Consider the following 18,022-nt stretch of genomic DNA (forward strand, 5'->3'; position numbering starts at 1 on the left):
CCCCAACAAAAAAAAGAGAAAGAAAAAAGAAAGAAAGAAAAGCCTCTCTGTGCTTTAGCTTTGAAGTCATACACATTCCTTCAAATTAAACATTTGTCAGGAATCATGTCCTTTTAGAGCTGGTGATGAGTAAATACGAAACTGTACGCTCTTGCACAGTTGGGGACACTTGAGCTAGCAGGCTGAAATCCTTCCCCGTCACACCCTGGTTCACCCTCCTCTCCTGCCCCCGCCTCCGCTGGGGAAGTGCCTGGGTTTGTGAGCAGCGGCTCAGCGTGTGCTTACCGGAGCGCCGCCCGGAACGGGGAGTCCCCTTGTCCCCCCAGAGTGAGCAGCCCGTTCAGTCACCGGACTGGGCTCTGTGCCGGCCAAGGTTGCCCCGCTCCTTATTTGACATTTTCCTGGCAGCTCTCGTTTAAGTCTTTGTGCCTCCACGGACCAGAGAGCGTTTTGTGTAAGCGACGTCCTTCCTGGTCGGTTTGCTACGGACAGCGTTGGTTTGCTTCTTGGGGAAAAAAAAAAAAAAGAAATCTTCTTGCTGAACCAGTAAACAGATTCATAGCACGGTTGAAATCTATGCACAGCATCTGTTATTCAGATAGCTTCCACAGAGAAGAGAAGATTTTGAGAAGGTCTCCAAGGTGGACGGTTCTCTCCAGTAGTTTCTGGATGGAATTCTGCCGTCACTGCGGTTTTGCTTACCGGGATGGGGATAGTGGAAGGGGAACAGAAACATGTGGGTTCCTTGTGTGTTTCTTGTTCTTTTTTTTTTTTTTTTTCCCTGTAGCTGGGTTATAATCCCCAAGGCTTGGAGGCAGCTTCTGTTCTCCTTAATCCCCAAAGGGGAAAACAAAATAGGTCTGTCGTGGTGTTTTGTGCTTGGCAGGTAAACACTCCGCTTCCGTGGTATGTGCCTGCACTTCTGGCTGAGAGACGGACTCGGAGGGAAGCCCCGTGATACTTTCCCTTCAGAAGATGGAGCCCGAATCCGTTGCTGATGTTTAGGAGTTCTCTGTATATTCTGAATATTAATGCCGTACCTCATGTGGGATTTTGCAAGTATTTTCTCCCACTCTGTGGTTGATACTCGGGTCTGACAATGCACACAAATTTTTAACTGGCAAGAAGTCCATTTTGTCTTTTTGTCTGCCTTTTCCTTTTGTCGCCTGTATCTCTATCAGTACAGCACGTTTTCAATTTTTGCTTCTAATCTGTTTGTTCCCCACTCTTTTCCATGTCAGTAAAGGACATGACTGGCCTCCCAACTCCTGAGACATGGAGAATGATTTTCTTTCCTTTTTTTTTTTTTAAAGATTCTATTTATTTATTTGACAGGCAGAGATCACAAGTAGGCAGGGAGACAGGCAGAGAGAGAGGAAGGAAAGCAGGCTCCCTGCTGAGCAGAGAGCCCAATGTGGGGCTCCATCCCAGGACCCTGAGATCATGACCTGAGCCGAAGGCAGAGGTTTAACCCACTGAGCCACCCAGGTGCCCTTGGAGAATGATTCTCAAGTCCTTCCTCTCTGTTTCTACCCCCTACATATCTTTCAATTATTTCTCCTTATACCTCCAATTCTCCATTGCTAGTCTGTAGAAATAGAATCTTTATATATTGACCTTGCATCCAGCCCCTAAGTCAATCCCCCTTACTAGTCTAGAAACTTTTTTTAAAAAATAGATTTTGGTGGGGTTTTCCATGAAGACAGTCAGGTCTTCTGAGAACAGGCAGTTTTATTTTCTCTTTTCCAGTCTATGTGCTTGTTTTCTTGCCTTAGTGCAATGGCTACAGCTTCTGCTGGGGTGCTGAATGCAAACAGTAGGGCAGACACCCTTGCTCTGTCTTCACTCCTGGGGGAAATGCACAAGGCGTGACATTAGCTACCGGGTTTTTGTGGACATACTTTATCTGGTGAAGCATGTTTACATCTCTTCCAAGTTTGCTAAGAGATTTTTATCTGGCAATATATTTTAATGCTGTTCTCAAAACAAGAAGATAACCGTCTCTGCCTTAATACATATTAATAGTGATAGGTTACGCATTCCGTGGTATCCCATCTTATTCAAAATTCAAAATTAATGAATTATATAAATAACTATTTTGTAATTCTCTCGATAATGTTTGTTACCTCCTGGATTTATCTTAAACTCCTCGCATTTAAAAATTTTTTAAAAATACATACTTTGAACGGGTCACAGCTTTCCACCCTGCCCCCCTCAGTCCCATCCAGACTTCTCATCAGTCAAGAGGTGTGTGCAGACATCAGGGTCCATGTTTTCGCAGGACCCACTTTTTGGCAGCTGCCCCTCCTCCACCTTGGAGACCTGCCCAGAGCAGTCCCCCTCCTCTCATCTTTTTGTTTTTATTATTTGTAGTTAACATGCAGTGTTATGCTAGTTTCAGGTACACAGTATAGTGATGGAACAGTTCTGTTCATTGCTCAGTGCTCAACATGGTCAGTGTGTTCACATTCCCGCATTCCCTCTTCCCCACCAGCCTCCCCTCAGCAACCACCAGTTTTCTGTATTTAAGAATATGGTTTTTCACTTGTCTCTATTTTTGTTTATTCACTTATCTTCTTAAATTCCACATTTGAGTGAAATAATATGGTATATGTCTTTGATTGACTGGCTTGATTCACTTAGTATAATACCCTCTCAGCCCACCCATATTGTTGTTGCAAAAGCCAAGATTTCATTCTTTTTTATGGCTGAGTAATATTCCTCTGTGTGTGTGTGTGTGTGTGTGTGTACCACATCTTTTTTTTATCCATTCATCAGTCAGTGGACACTTGGGTTGCTTTCATATCTTGGCTATTGTAAATAATGCTATAATAAAGCTAGGGGTGCATGTATCTTTTTGAATTACTGTTTCCTTTGGATAAATTCCCGGTAGTAGAATTATTGGATTGTGTGGTGTTTCTATTTTTAATTATCTGAGGAACCTCCAGACTCTTTTCCATAGAGTCTGCACCAGTTGCATTCCCACCAACAGTGCAAGAGAGTTTCTTTCTCTCCATATCCTCACCAATACTTGTTACTGCTTGTCTTTCTTATTTTAGCCATTCTGACAGGTGTGAAGTGGTAGTTCATTGTGGTTTTGATTTGCATTTCCCTGATGATAGTGATGCTGAGCATCTTTTCATGTGTCTGTTGGCCATCTAGATGTCTTCTTTGGAAGAATGCCTGTTCATGTCCTCTGCCCATTTTGAATTGAATTATTTGGAGGTTTTTTGTTTTTGTTTTTGTTTTTTAAAATTTTATTTATTTATTTATTTGTCAGAGAGAGAGAAAGAGATCACGCACAAGCAGGCAGAATGGCAGACAGAGGTGGAGAGAGAAGCAGGCTCCCTGCAGAGCAAGGAGCCTGACGCGGGACTTGATCCCAGGAACCCTGGGATTATGGCCTGAGCCAAAGGCAGCAACTTAACCGACTGAGTCACCCAGGCGTCCCTGGAGGGGTTTTTTGGTATTGTATAAGTTCTTCATATAATTTTGGATCTTAACCCGTTATCAGATATATCATTTGCAAGTATCTCCTCCCTTTTTGTAGATCGCCTTTTTGTTTTGTTGATGGTTTCCTTCACTGTGCAGAGGGTCTTTATTTTGATGTGGACCCAGTAGTTTAATTTTGCTTTCTGTGTCTCTTGCCTCAGGAGACATATCCAGAAAACATGTTTCTATGGCCAATGTAAAAAAAAAAAAAAATTACTGCTTGTGCTCTCTTCTAGGATTTTTTGGTTTCAGGTCTCATACTTAGGTCTTTCATCCATTTCGGGTTCATATTTGTGTTTGGTGTAAGAAACGAGTGTAGTTTCATTCTTTTGCATGTAGCTGTCCAGTTTTCCCAACGCGATTTGTTGAAAAGACTGTCTTTTTCCCATTGTATATTCCTTCCTTCTTTGTCATAGATTAGTTGACCGTAGAAGTATGTGTTTATTTCTAGGTTTTTCTCTTCTGTCCCATTAATCTATGTGTCTGTTTTGGGGTCAGTTCCATACTGTTTTGATCACTACAGCTCTGTAATATAACTTGAAGTCTGAGATTGTGATGCCTCCAGCTTTGTTCTTATTTCTCAAAATTGCTTTGGCTCTTCAGGGTGTTTTTTGGATCCATACAAAGTTTAGGAGTATTTGTTCTAATTCTGTGACGTTCACACAAACAAATGGAAGGATATACCATGCTCATGGATTGGAAGAACCAATATTGTTAACACGTCCACACTCCTCAAAGCAATCTACAGATTTAATGAAATCCCTATCAAAATACCAACATTTTTCACAGAACTAGAACATATAATTCTAAAATTTTAATGGATTCACCTTCTCTCTTCTGAGGCATTTCTTGTAGTTTTTCTTCCTTCACCAAAGTCTCGTCTCTTCTTTCCCTGCCTCTCTTTCTGTCTTGCCTTTAAAATGCAGAATCCTACTCGATCCATAAGACACTCAGGGAGACTCTCTTGCCCTTGGCCAAGTTAACATTGTTTCTATTCCTGACGCTAGGTAGGTTTGGCTTTGGTCTTTGCTGTAATATTATGACTTCCTTAGGAAGCTGTGCTAAGGTGTACTATGAGCTATGCTAATAAGGGATTATTGATACTCTGACCCTAAAGAAATTCTGACCTACACAAATGAAAGTGTGTTGAAAATAACGCAAATGTTTTCCTTAAACTTGGCTTTCTGCAGTTGAGAAGTTACTCCTTCACTTTTAAATTCTTACCTAAAAATTATTTATATCCCTGGGGAATGTTTTCTTTCCTTCAGAAATGATTTATTGATTGCTATGTGCGTACTATGAGTCACTGGTCAAAAAAGGGAGAATTCAGTACATTCGGGTGTGGGGGTGGAGGGAAGACAGCTAACATTTTTGCATTCCTGTTCCTACCGAACTCTGGAAATCATTATCTTGGTATGAATCCTGACAGTTGCCCTCTGAGATATGGAGCCTATCATCTTATTGCACGCATGAGGAGACCGAGGCTCAGAGGAACTAAGGGACTCACCAAGGTCGCATGGCCTGTAAGGCGCAAGAGGCAAGGACCAAGCCCCGGTGTCCTAGACTCCCCCTCCACACCATGCCTCCACGTGGGGGTGGCGTTCAGAAGGTTCTAGAAAAGCCTCAAAAGAGAGGCTGATATTTGACTGAGGGTACCTAGCAAAGCCATGGGTTTCATCTTTTTTTTTTTTTAAACAGGTTATTGGGGGATATTTGTGATTTCCTCCAAAGCAGGATCCCTCTGAAGTTTGGAAACAAACATCCTATTACTGTGTGTAATTCACAATTCTACCCTGTAGCTTGCTTGTGGACAAGGTCTCCTTTCTGAGTTCTAAGTAAGCCTTTCTTTTAAGATGCTTTTTCTAGATGGTCATTAACTAATTGGATGTTCTTTATGTCTGCTCAGTCAGTATAGGAAGCCTCATGGCAAAATGCCCTTTGAAAATCAGGAATGGGATACGCTGTGCACCCCAGTGGGTTGTAAGCCCATGTCCTGTGGATCAGGACAGCTGAGAGGAGTCACCCAGGAAGCTAGGACCTTAGTTTGGGGCCAGGACACTGGATTGAGAGGCAGCAGTCAGAGCTGGAACATTGAGTTCAAATCCTGACGCCCCCACTGGCTGTCAGACCGATTAATATGGGTACAGCTCTTAGAACAGTGCTGCCCATGGTAAGTGCCAGGTTAGTGTTGGCTGCTCCCAAGTAGCTATGAATGGAAAGACGGGAACATTGGTGGCAACTTGGGGGTTTTTAGAACACTGGTTAAGGAAAGTAGTGATGAATTAACCTTGGTTTATGGAGTCCCTTTGAAATGGTTTATCATGCTCACGGCCATAAAGAATTCATCCTCCCTGTTTGTTGACATGGGAAAAGACCTAGCCAGGGGGTCTTAGAGGGGATAAGATAAGTCAACACAGATACCCACAGTCTGGGCCATCCCAGAGCAGCGAGGAGGTGGACGCTGGAGGTGGGCAAATGGCCAGCACCAGTGGGGAAGGGAGTCCTGGTTCCTCGTGCCAGGCCAGACCTGCCCTGCCTCTCCCCTCAGGAGCTCTCCCGGAGTCAGCCGGCAGACACCTTTTCCAGATTCCACTCATCTGAGATACTGGGATCACTTGAAAATGCAGCTTCTTGAATGACCTCCTGAATCTTCTTTAAACCTCGGGAGCTTGAGGCTAAAAGCCCCCTTTTAAACAAACAAACCACAAAACACCAAGAAATCCCCTTTAAAAATAATGGAAATAAGGATACCTGGGTGGCTCAGTCGGTTAAGCCACTGCCTTCGGCTCAGGTCATGATCCCAGGGTGCTGGGATCAAGTCCTACTTCAGGTTCCTTGCTTGGCAGGGAGCCTGCTTCTCTCTCTGCCCCGTCTGCTTCTCTGCCTGCTTGTGCACTCTCTCTCTCTCTCTCTAACAAATAAATAAATAAATAAATAAATAAATAAATAAATAAAATCTTTTTTAAAAAATGGAAATCTTATATAAGTTTGGAAAAAGGAAGGAAGGAATTTTTAAAATGTCGTATAAAGGGTTTTAAACTGAATGTGGAAGTCCTCCTCTCTCCTGTTTCCCAGATTTAACCAGAGTTATCATTTGTGTTTGGAGAAGTTTTATTCACAGTAGATGAATATCTATAAGCCTTTTAAAAATTTACACGTGGTTTTTTTTCCTCCATGTCTTACCTCTTCAACTTAGTATACTAATGATTTTTCTAGAGTATCAGTGTAGATCTACCTCTTTCTTTTCTTTTTATTTATTTATTTTATCAGAATGAATTATAAAACTATTTCAGTGAGATAGGGAAATTCTGACCTCTTACCTAATACCACAGCGAAAAGTAAAATGCACACCAACCTTGGCATCATTACAAGGAGAAATGGATCTGTTCACAGTTACAGTGGGGACTCAACCAGGGCTCCCTGAAACGGACCCGGGTCAGAAGGCCACGAGCAAGGACACGTGACACAGGAGACCTGAGTCGCACCGTACACAGGCGGGACGGAGGGGAGATGCACAGGTACATCAGAGAATGCACATTTCTCTACAGGCTCCCACGGGCCATTTAGAACAGAGAAGGGCAGAGACTTGTCTGGAAAGGAGATCTGGCCACTGCTGGCTGCTTCCAGTTGTAAGTTCTGAAAGAGTTTTGCCTCTCTCCTTTGTTTCTTTCCTGAGTTGGTTCTGCCTGTTCCTGCTTCATGCCCGCCTGTTTTATGAGCATCTCGACTGAATGCCCGTCTGCGTTAGGTCTTCCTCCTTACTACAGTTGCTCCGTAAGGACCTTTTTTGTCGTCTTTTACATTCGTGGCGGACGTGGACTGTTAGGTGTAATGTTCGTCTGCTCATGGCAAGGTTTTTCAGGTGAGTTTTCATCCTCCCGAGGGAAGCGGGGCTGCTCTCCCCTCTCGTCCTTTTCCTTGTGGCGTCTGTGCATAACGTTGAGCGTGTTCCTCGGGACCGACGTGGTGCAGCAGTTCTGTCATTTCCCCACCTTGCGTTTGTCAGTAATGCTCCGTGAGCGTCTGATATGGACAGATATGGACTGATACTGACAGATACGGACTGATACTGCCCTTGTTTGCTGGATCGGTGGGTTATCTGACTCCCCGGCTGGGAGGGAAGGGTCTGTGTGTCTGGCTCGCCGCTGGCCCCAGTAACGAAATCAGTGCCTTAGACGTAGTCAGGACCCGATAAATATTTGTTGGGTAAATTAGCACAGAGGAGCTCAAAAAGCAAAACAAAGGCCAAAAAACCAGATTTGGAATTGAAGTGGTCGTTTCAGATCCCATCCATTCAAGTTTTAATACGTTATCTCCATACTGAAGCCTGTGTGTCTGGAGGGGTGAGGGAGACAAACTTAATATTAAGACATGGACCCCTTGCATTTTTATACACCGTTACTGGAATACAAAGTACCTCTTCCCCTGTGTGGGCCGGGGCGGGGGAGATGTGGCAAGGTGCATGTGCCAGTTGATCTGGCCCTTCAGATTCTAAGAATTTTCCCCATAAGGGTGCTCACACGGTCAGCAAGGCCGTAGGTGTGGTCAGAATAGAGGCACCTGGGTGGCTCAGTGGGTTAAGCCTCTGCCTTCGGCTCAGGTCATGATCCCAGGGTTCTGGGATCGAGCCCCGCATTGGGCTCTCTGCTCAGCAAGGAGCCTGCTTCCCCCTCTCTCTCTGCCAGCCTCTCTGCATACTTGTAATCTCTGTCAAATAAATAAATAAAATCTTTAAAAAAAAAGAAAAGAATGACTGTAATAGCAGTTGGTTTGGGACCAGTGTTCAAAGCTGGGTCCATACACGATAGAGGTGCGTATGATGACCCACTGAGATGGGACAAAAAAGCAGCAACTGTGTATTTATTTTTCATCTGCATAAAAGAAAGGAAGCCTCGCTGACCTTTAGTGTTAGAGTAACTACGAACCACCACTCGGTCAGCACCGCCGGGTCAAATGGCCACTCGGACACTGAATTTCCAAGGCATCCTGAGGGAAGGGGGACAGACAGAGGCTCCCACCGAAGTTACTCATTTGCTTTTAACGCACAGCTGCCGTTTGCAGTTTCTGCGCACGGGTGCAGTGTGTTTCTAGACTGTGCTCTCTTACCTCACGTTGGTGAGCACAGGGGTAGCCCCGGCCGTCTCAGCTGTGACCCTCCCTCTTGCAGGGATGCCCTGGCGGAAGGAGCAGACCGCGGACCTGCAGCGGGTGCTGGCACGCGTGGACCGTGACATCCCGCTGGTGCTGGTCAGCGGCAACCACGACGTGGGCAACACCCCCACGCCCGAGACTGTGGCAGAGTTCCAGCAGACCTGGGGGGACGACTATTTCAGCTTCTGGGTCGGGGGCGTCCTGTTCCTAGTCCTCAACTCCCAGTTCTGGTACGATGCCTCCCGATGCCCCGCCCTGAAGCAGGCGCAGGACCAGTGGCTGGACCAGCAGCTGCGCGTCGCAGGCCGGCGCCACTGCCAGCACGCCATCGTCTTCCAGCACATCCCGCTCTTCCTCCACAGCATCGACGAGGATGACGACTACTTCAACCTCACCAAGTCCGTGCGGAAGGAGGTGGCCAACAAGCTCTCCAGAGCAGGTAGAGACCCGGGGCCCCAGGGGCTGGCTGGGGGGGCCGTCTGGAGGGGAGGCTTCCAGATCCTTCTTCCACCTCCTGCAGCCTGGCGAAGGGTAGAGAAGATGGGGATTTGGACCCAACTGGGTTCTGTCCCCAGCCCCGCCCCCCACAGACAGTGTGGTCTTGGGCAAGCTGCCTGGCCCTCCCAGCCTCAGTGTACTCACCTGTAAAGTGGGAGTAGCAGTAGGAGCTCTCACGTAGAGTGGTCATTAGCGTTCAGGGAGGGGGGCCTACAGATCATTACAGTAGCCCCTGGCCTACCAAGTAGTGAAGTTGTAGCAGCTGCTGGCAGCCGAGGGCGAGGTCCTGCGGGTATGCAGTTAACGGAGGGTAGCGGGGGTCTGACTGCTGTGTACTGGCCCCGGGAGAAGGGCTAATGCCAGGGGCATCTGTTCTCATACCTCTGGGAAGTAGGCATTCGGTCAACGGCAGGTGATGTTTAAGAGCTGGGCTTTCCACCAGTGTTGGCTGTAACCCTGGGAGGTCCTGGGACGAGCAGGTCCTGGAGGCGCCTCCTTGGTTTTCCCGGGATGGGGACTGAATTCTCCTCCAAAGCCAGGAGTTTAACCCACTGTCAGTTATCAGCTAATCACATGTTGACGCAAGAGTGTGCACACACACATGCGCGCGCGCGCGCACACACACACGATGGCGTACCGGTCTGCACACCCTCCAGCTCCCTTCCTGGCTGCCCCACCATGTCGCTGTTGAGAGATGGGTCTTTCTCAGCTGACTCCGTGCAGGGCCATTGACTTGGCAGGATCCCATTTCTGACAACTGTTGTGTCTCTTGTTTTTGTTTTAGTGCCTCCTTTCAGATCTTTCCAGAGTGTACTTCCTGATACACTTCTAACATTTAAATACATCCGTTTATTTGTTAGGAGATAGGGAGAGGGAGGTGGTGGCCCAACCTGGTAGCAAGCGTTCATTTAAACAAAAAAGTCTTGACACTCTTCTTTTCATCTTCGAGCGTTCAATGTGTTTGCGTTTACTTGTGAAATGTACAATAGGCCCTTTTGTATTTTTAAGACATTTTACAAAAAGCTCGCATAATTGGAGACATTTTCCAGCTGTTCCATGGAGATGAAGTTGGGAAACTTCTATTGAGGTCTTTGAAATTTCGTGCCATGCTTGAGCTGGTGCACAAAACCGTTTTGATGACAAGGAAATAAAGTGTCAGGATGGCGTCAGTGCCACCGTGGAGACTAGCTGTCACAGAATAATGCCAGAGAGAACATTTAATGCCAATGAAATGAGTCCTTTCATATCAAATGTTAAGTGACGCAGATGCCATCCCCGTGACTGCTCTTTGTTCTTGGCTCTTGCCGGCCACCTTCTCGAGTGGCATGTGGTTCTGGGCTTCCCCTCGTCGGAGGAGCAGATGCAGCCCACAGGCACCACCAGATACGGAGACCTGTAGACCCATACAAAGAGAGAGCCCACAGCCCTAACAGGGCAGCCCCTCGGGGGACGCCCGCTGCCCGCCCACCAGGGACCTGGGCTTGTGTCTGGGATGCACCAGCCCCCTCCCCGTCAGGCTCAGGACAGATTCGTCTGCACATCCAGAGCTGGCCTGTGTCTTGGGAGGTGGGCTCAGCCCACGGATGGATCTCCACCACCCAGAGGCCCAGGGATTGATTGGAGTGAGACTGGGACCCGCCCCTCAGCCCCAGGGGCAGAGTCTCTTCCCATGGGCTGAGCGGCCTGGGAAGCCAAGCAATGATTGGGAGCTCGCTTGCTCAGCGTGAGACAGAGAGGAGGAACTGGTGGTCTCATGCGGCTCTCCCTGGCACCAGGCTCCGGAACACTGGCTGAGCCATCTCCAGGAGGGCCTCCTTGCCCAGGATACTCGGGTATTTCTAGTGCCTTTAACATCTCTCGGGACTGTCTGCTTCTTGGGGCCACCTTCTGGGTCATCACGGCAGCTCCATGATGCCCCTCCCTTCTGGGGTCCTCCCCCAACCACCAGGACAAGGCCAGGCTCTCACTCTTCCCCTGGTCTCCGCCTCCTCCATTTCACCTAGCCTGGCTACTGAACTCCGGCACCTTCCGTAGGAGGGGCCCGCAGCCCCACCTGGTTCTTCCTCAGCTTCCCCTGATCCCAGCGGACTTGTTCGCATTGACCCATCTCAGTCTCCCTCTAGGCTCGGCCCCTGGAGCGTGGGGCTGCTGCTGTGGTCAGCTCTGCGTTCAGGACACCTGGCTCGGGCCTTCGCTCATCAGCCGCCGCATCAGTGTTTGTGGAGCAAGTGAGGGACTGACACGGCCCTTTTATCGATGCAGCACCAGACCAGGTCCGCGCTCTCACGGGGCTCCCAGGCCAAGTTTTCCAAGGTGCACTCCCAAGTCCCGCAGCATCCAAGCCCCTCATTTGTGGGTAAAGCCACTTGTGTGCCTCTGCCCTGATCTGCATGCTGGCTGTCCAGGTCACACAGCAGCCTGTTCTCTCTTCCCACGCAGCCCCCTTCTGTACCCACCACGCACCTTCACGTAGGGGAAGGCATCCTCTCGGTCTTTGGCCTCAGGATCTTCCTCTGAGCCTGCGTAACCAGGCTGTAGCAGAGAGATGGTGCCCTTCCTGCTGTCGCCTTTCAGTGTTAGTGGCTTCTCAAACCAGGCGTGTTGCTCTCTGGCCTTTCAGACCCAGAACAGACCAAGGGCAACGTTGGGAAGAGATCAGAGACCAGATGTGGACCGGCTCGGTGGCAGGCCGAGCGACCTGCTTGCTTTGGCAGCAGGGGTAGGTGGGCTGTCGGGGATATGCGCACCCGCGACTCAGTAACGCAGGCGGTTGCTCGGGTGACAGAATGTAATTCTCGGACTTGTTTGGGAAAGCCAAAAGTTCCAGTGACATTCTGTAAAATTGATTAGTAAAGGACCAGGATAAAATCGGGTGACGCCGCGGCTTCGTGTTGCCTCCAGCTTCTCCCCCCGCAGCTCTGTTCGCCCCTAGTCCTGCTCCGGTCTCATTTATCTCCTCGTGCTAAAATGCCAGCGCTCAGAAATATGTCAAAAGCTCATCAGAATAGCAGGGTAGCTTTTAATTATGGTAATTGTGTTGTTATAAAATACCCTTTTAAAGAGTACCTCCCTCCACAAACCACCGTGGAGGTAAAACCCAGCTTCCTTCCAGCAAGCTTCATGAATAATTCTGAATCATCGTGTGGGATGAATAAATGATTTAATAACGAGCATCAACAATCATCTCTCATTGTTGCATTAATTTTTCAAACGGGAGGGGGTAAATGAGGAGGAGGGTGTTACCGTACAAACGGGCCGCTCTGTGCACGGGGACACATTGTATGAATCGGAGCCTGTGCACTTCCCTGGTCAGGTTTCCCTAGAAACAGACGCATTCTGTTTTCGCTTGTGAAGCCGGGTGAGAAACCGTGTTTGCGCTCCAGAGGCATCGTGGGTCGTCAGCGGACGCGGTTACCAGGGCGGGACAGGCGCGCAGATGCTGTCCCCTTCTTGTCGCTCTCCCTTTCCTCTGCCCGAGGACAATCAATGTCATCACATCCACGGGATGTAGAAATTGGTTTTCCCCTTAATTCACCTGATACCTGGTTGAACTGCAAAGACAGATAGTAGATAATGAAACCGTGGCTGAACCCGGCCATTGTCTCTTGTCCCTCAAGCCTCTTTCAGCAAAAGGTTAATATGTGACCCAGTTAATACAGATTCCAATTTAAAAACTCAGTCTTGAAAAACAAGAGTCTGGCTCTTTAATGGACCCCATCTCCCTTGACGTCTCGATACCTTTTCCTTTTTCCATTCTCAACACAGAGATGAGAACCCTGTAGTCGGGAGCCCAGAGCGAATCTGGCAATTATGGTAACTTCTAGTAAGTTGATCTTTCCTATAAAAGTTAATGAGTAATTTCACAGAAATAGCTTCATCTCCAGTATTGATGCTGAAAAACAAAAAACAACTAGAGAGAAAGAGCCCATGGTAATGGTTTTAGAATGTCAAAGTTTAAAAGAACAAAAAGGTCAGGTTTTCAGGGTCCACTTTATAGGAAAAATAAAACCTCAGGTCCTACTCTAATGTCTCACTGAGTTGTATTGAAATTATTTGTTTATATCCTGATTCCTCTAAGAGACACAGCCCCAGCTTCCTTGGCCTCTGTGAGCCCAGCCCCTTGCCAAGACTGTCGTGTAGTAGCCCCAGCAATAAATAAATGTTGGTTAAGTGGGATGGAATTAAATTTGATTTACGTACTTACCAGCAGAATCATTGGTAAGGTCTGGATTACCTGTGGATTGGTGATTGCCAACTGGCTTTTGGATAGGAAACGTATCACCTAGGAGCGGTGGTCGGTAACCATTTTCGGCGAAGGGTCACACAGTGAACAGGGTGGACGGTAGGCCCCGTAGCGACCATTGAGCTCTGCCATTGGAAGGCGGAGGCAGTTACAGACACGCGTAAGCAAACCGGCATGGCTGTGTTCCAGCAAAACTCTATTTACAAAAGCAGGCGTGGGCCCGCAGACCCTACTTTTCCTGCCCTTGGCTTAGAGAAGTCTTCCTGTTGCCATGCAACGCCTGTGCCCTCCCCTGAAACCCTGTCCACACTGTGCATGTGTCTCCCTCCAGCTCCCGGTGACCCCACGGCGGCAGCTGCCTGACTTACTGAGGGCTCTGCCCAGTGCAAGCCTTGGGCTTCTCAGTAGAGGGTTGGCCTGGGAGAGGCACATTCCCCTGGAGGCCCACGACACGGCGTGGGGATAGGGGGTGGGAGGGATAAGGGGGCGCTTAGAATCTAATACTTAAAATCTCACCCTAAGGTCTGTTTTCTATACGCGTTAGAAAAAAAATGTAAGTAGCTCTTCAAGTCGAGGAAAAATACTCAGGAAGCGATAGCACTGGCAGCCTGTGGGCGAGGCAGAAGTCGTGGCGCGGGGGACATGCGGGCGGGCGGGCTGAGGCCCTGTCACAGCACGGCGCAGGCAGGCCTGGGCTTCAGGCAGACCTGGTTCAGATCCCTTGGTGCCGCTTCCCCAGCCAGGGACCTCGCAGAAGCTGCTCCGCATCTCTCTGCCGTAGTTTTCTCGCTTGTTCCGTGGGGCATCTGGGTCCCAGCCTCCTAGGGTTGGTGTGAGAAGCAGACACAGTGAGGCACGGACGTGGGGTGTGCTCCGGGCAGGGTTGGTGGTCGTTAGATGACCCCGTTGTCAGATCACGAGCCCACGGCAGGCAGATCTGCTTTACGTGGGTCTGGCTTTCTCCTCCCCGAAGCCCTTCTCCGCCCCGGGCGGCGGCAGGAGGGGCAGCGTCTTCTCGAAAGGGGATGTGCCAGAATTTCCAAGCAAGGGGAGGCATGTCCACTAACGGGAGTTTATAAGTCGAGAAAGAAAGGAGTTAGCAAACCGCAGGAAGTGAAGCCAGACAGAACATCTCTTAGCTCCTGGGATGTGCCGGGAGACAGACTGTGTCTCAAGGAGTCTGAGATTTTTCAGCGCGAATGAGGAATACACGTTATTTTTAGTTGTATCAAAAGAGGGTACTAGTTTATTTATTTATTTTTTTTTTTAATATATTTTTTTTTTTTTAATTTTTTTTTTTTAAGATTTTTTTATTTATTTATCAGAGAGAGAGGTGGGGAGAGAGTAAGCACAGGCAGACGGAGTGGCAGGCAGAGGCAGAGGGAGAAGCAGGCTCCCTGCTGAGCAAGGAGCCCGACGTGGGACTCGATCCCAGGACGCTGGGATCATGACCTGAGCCGAAGGCAGCTGCTTAACCAACTGAGCCACCCAGGCGTCCCGAGGGTACTAGTTTAAAAGGGGGCGAGCGCTCAACTAGATGGAAAATTCCTGCAGAATTTGGTGACAGCGTTTGACTCCTCATTACGTTTTCTAAAGCACAGAGCACTCGAGATCGTGTGTTGGGAAACATACCAGTGAGGGCATAACTGCAGTCCGGCTTTCTGAAGCTAGCCAGTGCATCTGCGAGACAGTGGCGGTTGTCTTACGATGCCCTCTGTTTGAAGATATTTTTTATTTATTGAGAGAGTAAGAGAGACAGAGCTCGAGCCCTTGAGCAGGGGGAGGGGTGGAAGGAGAGAGAGAGAGAATCTCAAGTAGACTGTGCTAAGCGCAGAGCTCGACGCAGAACTCGATCTCACGACTGTGAGATCACGACCTGAGCCGAAATCAAGAGTCCCATGCTCAACAGCTGAGCCACCCCAACGCCCCCCAATGCCCTCTGTTTAAGATGCATTTTGAAACGCTATCTTAGTCGTTGTTTTTCAGCCAACTCTCAAGCGAGACCTCATCAACTCCTTGAAGCATCCGTCGACTCCGGAGTTTGCGGGAGGCTCTCTGCTTGAAGAGATTCACCCTCTGCAATTTCCGTTTGGTCCCGAGCTCATGTTCCCAGGCTGGGTCTGTTTTCCCATTTGACCAGCCCATGGTACAAACGAGCTGCTCTCGTCATTCAGTCGATGCCTGTGCCTCCCTCCCCGCCAAGCCAGATAAAAGACCAACTGCCGAAGCTGCATCTGGCGGGAAGTGATGGATTCCGTTTCTCACTTCGGAGGTATCCTTAACAGTTGGGCTCATTAAAGGCGAAATCAAGTCCTGATTGTAAATATTTATAAACCGAGAATCTGGCGCGTGTTAGTGTGTGCTGCTGGTTCCCAGAGTTAAGTCAACATTTACCTGTTGCACGCAGAGCACGCGCTCTGGGCGAGGCACTGAGGGTGGGGGTGAGCGGGACAGGCAGAGGGTTCCCCCCCCACCCCGCCCCACCGGTATGGGAGACACCACCCTCCCACTGAAAATGACCAGTCCCGCTGGACACTCCCATTGTGACACTGCAAAAAGGAGGCCCAGCGCACGGGAAACCGCAGTGACTGTTTACGTGTACAAAATCACAATACTAACATCTTCTCTTTTTAGGTCATGTTTTAAAAATAGCAATTAGTGTCACTTTAAAATGAGCAGTGGGATTCCTTTGTAAAATTGAAATAGCCCTCGTTTAGCTAAACACTCTGACTTCCTATACTATTCAGGTATTTCTGAACTTGCTTGTGTTTCAGAGGCATTTGCTCCCGTATGGCCAATGATCTAAGTGAGGATCTAGAATACTCTTCTTTAAAGTAAGCTAGAAATTGCTTTAGTTTTATAGTTTGTTGTTGTTGTTGTTGTTGTTTTAATTTGACTTAGCAAATGTTTGCATGTGGACGATTCACTGGGGAATGGAAGAATGATCCCCCTTTGGGCAGGCCTCCTAGGGCAGATGTGGGGCTCTGTGCCCCTTGGCACAACGCCGAGGAGCCCGTGACCCTGGGTGCCACCTAAGAGAGGAGACCAGCACACAGACGCTCTCTGGCTCTGGGTCCGTTACAGACACGTAAGAGGAGAGGAAAGAACTTCCCGCAGCTGTTTCTTTTCCAAGGGGTGCTCTTTTGTGCACAGTGGGTGGTCAGGTGGGGAGGTCCCTGCAGGAACGTTGCCCAGGTAGAAGGGGTCACGTCCAAAGGCAGGTGCGATGCTGTCTCGCCCAGGAACCTCCAGTAGGGCCACCCTGCCTGGGTCGGGCCTCGTGGTCTGTGCCTGTCTCTCCGTTGAGGCTATAGCCTCCCTCCCTCCCTCCCAGATGCCACATCACAGACACCACACAGAGCGGCCTTTTCCTGAAAAAGGGAAGATCTGAACGAGGTTTTTGGAAGCTGTGGCTCAGGTTCAGTGTTGCTGTTACGGTCTGTCAGCAGCTGTGCTCTGTGTCAGCACAGCCTCTGCACAGGCAACCCGACGTGTAGCCTGGGGTCCCTTGTTGAGGTCGCAGAGCTGGGGAGCGGGCATGGTAAAGACTCCGGTGTTCCTGGGGGATCCGGCGGGATAAGGCAGTACTGTGACACGGGGTCTGGTTCCTGGGGCATGCCCAGTACGAACAGTGCTGCTGGTGTTAGCCGTCTTCCCGCCGCTGTCATTACTGTCCTAAAAACCTGGTGATCTGACGAGAAAGAAGTGGGTGTGTGAGGAACATACTTCCTGCTTTCTGCAGGTTCACGCCTCTGACCCACAGCTGGGTGGCTGGAGTGTCGCCCGAGTTGGGACCCTCGTCTTCCTGAACACGTTGTCTCTACTGCTCCTCTTCCCATCACGCCGGGATCCCGTGTCCCTGAGTCAGCCCCACGACATGCCACCGGCGGGTGCTAGAAGCCACAGAGTCCCCGACCCCCTCCAGTATCAGTTTTACTTCCTGAGCCGTTTAAGACGTAATTGACATAACACTCCTGTACTAACATGACCACTTACTAAATATTACAGTACAGTACTGTTGGAGTAATAAGCAGGCCCGGTCCCCTGCTCTGATTTATAGACAAGGAGGAGAGACGCACATCTGGGAAGCAGCCGAGCGGGGCTCCTGCTCTAGGGCCCTGACGTCTTAGCCATGCGGCTGTGGGGGTGATGAGTAGAACCCCGCGTGGGGCGCTGGTGTAGATGTGACGGCAGGGTGCAGGCTGCCAGGCAGGCTTGGGTGGGGGTGGGGCCCACCTGCTCACCCACCCCATCTGCCCTGCACCTGTCCTTCTGCGTGGGCGGCCTCAGCAAGGAGCTGGTCCACCTTGCCAAGGAGGCTCAGAGCCACCGTGTCCGAGGGGTCTGCGGAGGGAGGCTGCAGGAGCGCCCCCAGGGTGAGGAAGACCCCTCAGGCCTCAGCCAGCGGCAGCCTTTCTTGCAGAGTGAGCCCCTCAGCTGGTCCTTTGATCATGAGTGTGCGAACCACACCTTCTGCAGACCGAGATGCTGTTGGAACGCAGGGAGGGATCTGGACCCGCCCTGTAGACTCAAGTCCAAGGCAGCTCTCAGCCAAGGATCATGGGCACCAGAAAAAGCTTACTTAGAACGTGGGGACTGGGGGCGCCTGGGTGACTCACTGGGTTAAGCCGCTGCCTT

General features: G+C 49.4%; 1 protein-coding gene across 4 annotated transcripts in view; it reads left to right on the top strand.

Moving 5' to 3' along the window:
• Nucleotides 1–18,022, top strand: part of CPPED1 (calcineurin like phosphoesterase domain containing 1) — a 101,016-nt gene that overhangs the window by 58,528 nt on the left and 24,466 nt on the right. For 2 of the 4 annotated variants that reach the window (XM_032327897.1, XM_032327895.1), the window contains one exon: nucleotides 8,660–9,082. The exons of 1 other annotated variant lie outside the window; for it this stretch is intronic. In XM_032327897.1, the coding sequence (XP_032183788.1) occupies nucleotides 8,660–9,082 (423 nt within the window). Of the gene's footprint in view, nucleotides 1–8,659; nucleotides 9,083–11,761; nucleotides 12,312–18,022 lie in introns of those variants that run through there. One more of the 4 variants, XM_032327896.1, reaches the window with a different exon arrangement.

This window comes from Mustela erminea, chromosome 20, assembly GCF_009829155.1.
Source record: "Mustela erminea isolate mMusErm1 chromosome 20, mMusErm1.Pri, whole genome shotgun sequence".
NCBI classification, from domain to species: Eukaryota; Metazoa; Chordata; class Mammalia; order Carnivora; family Mustelidae; genus Mustela; species Mustela erminea.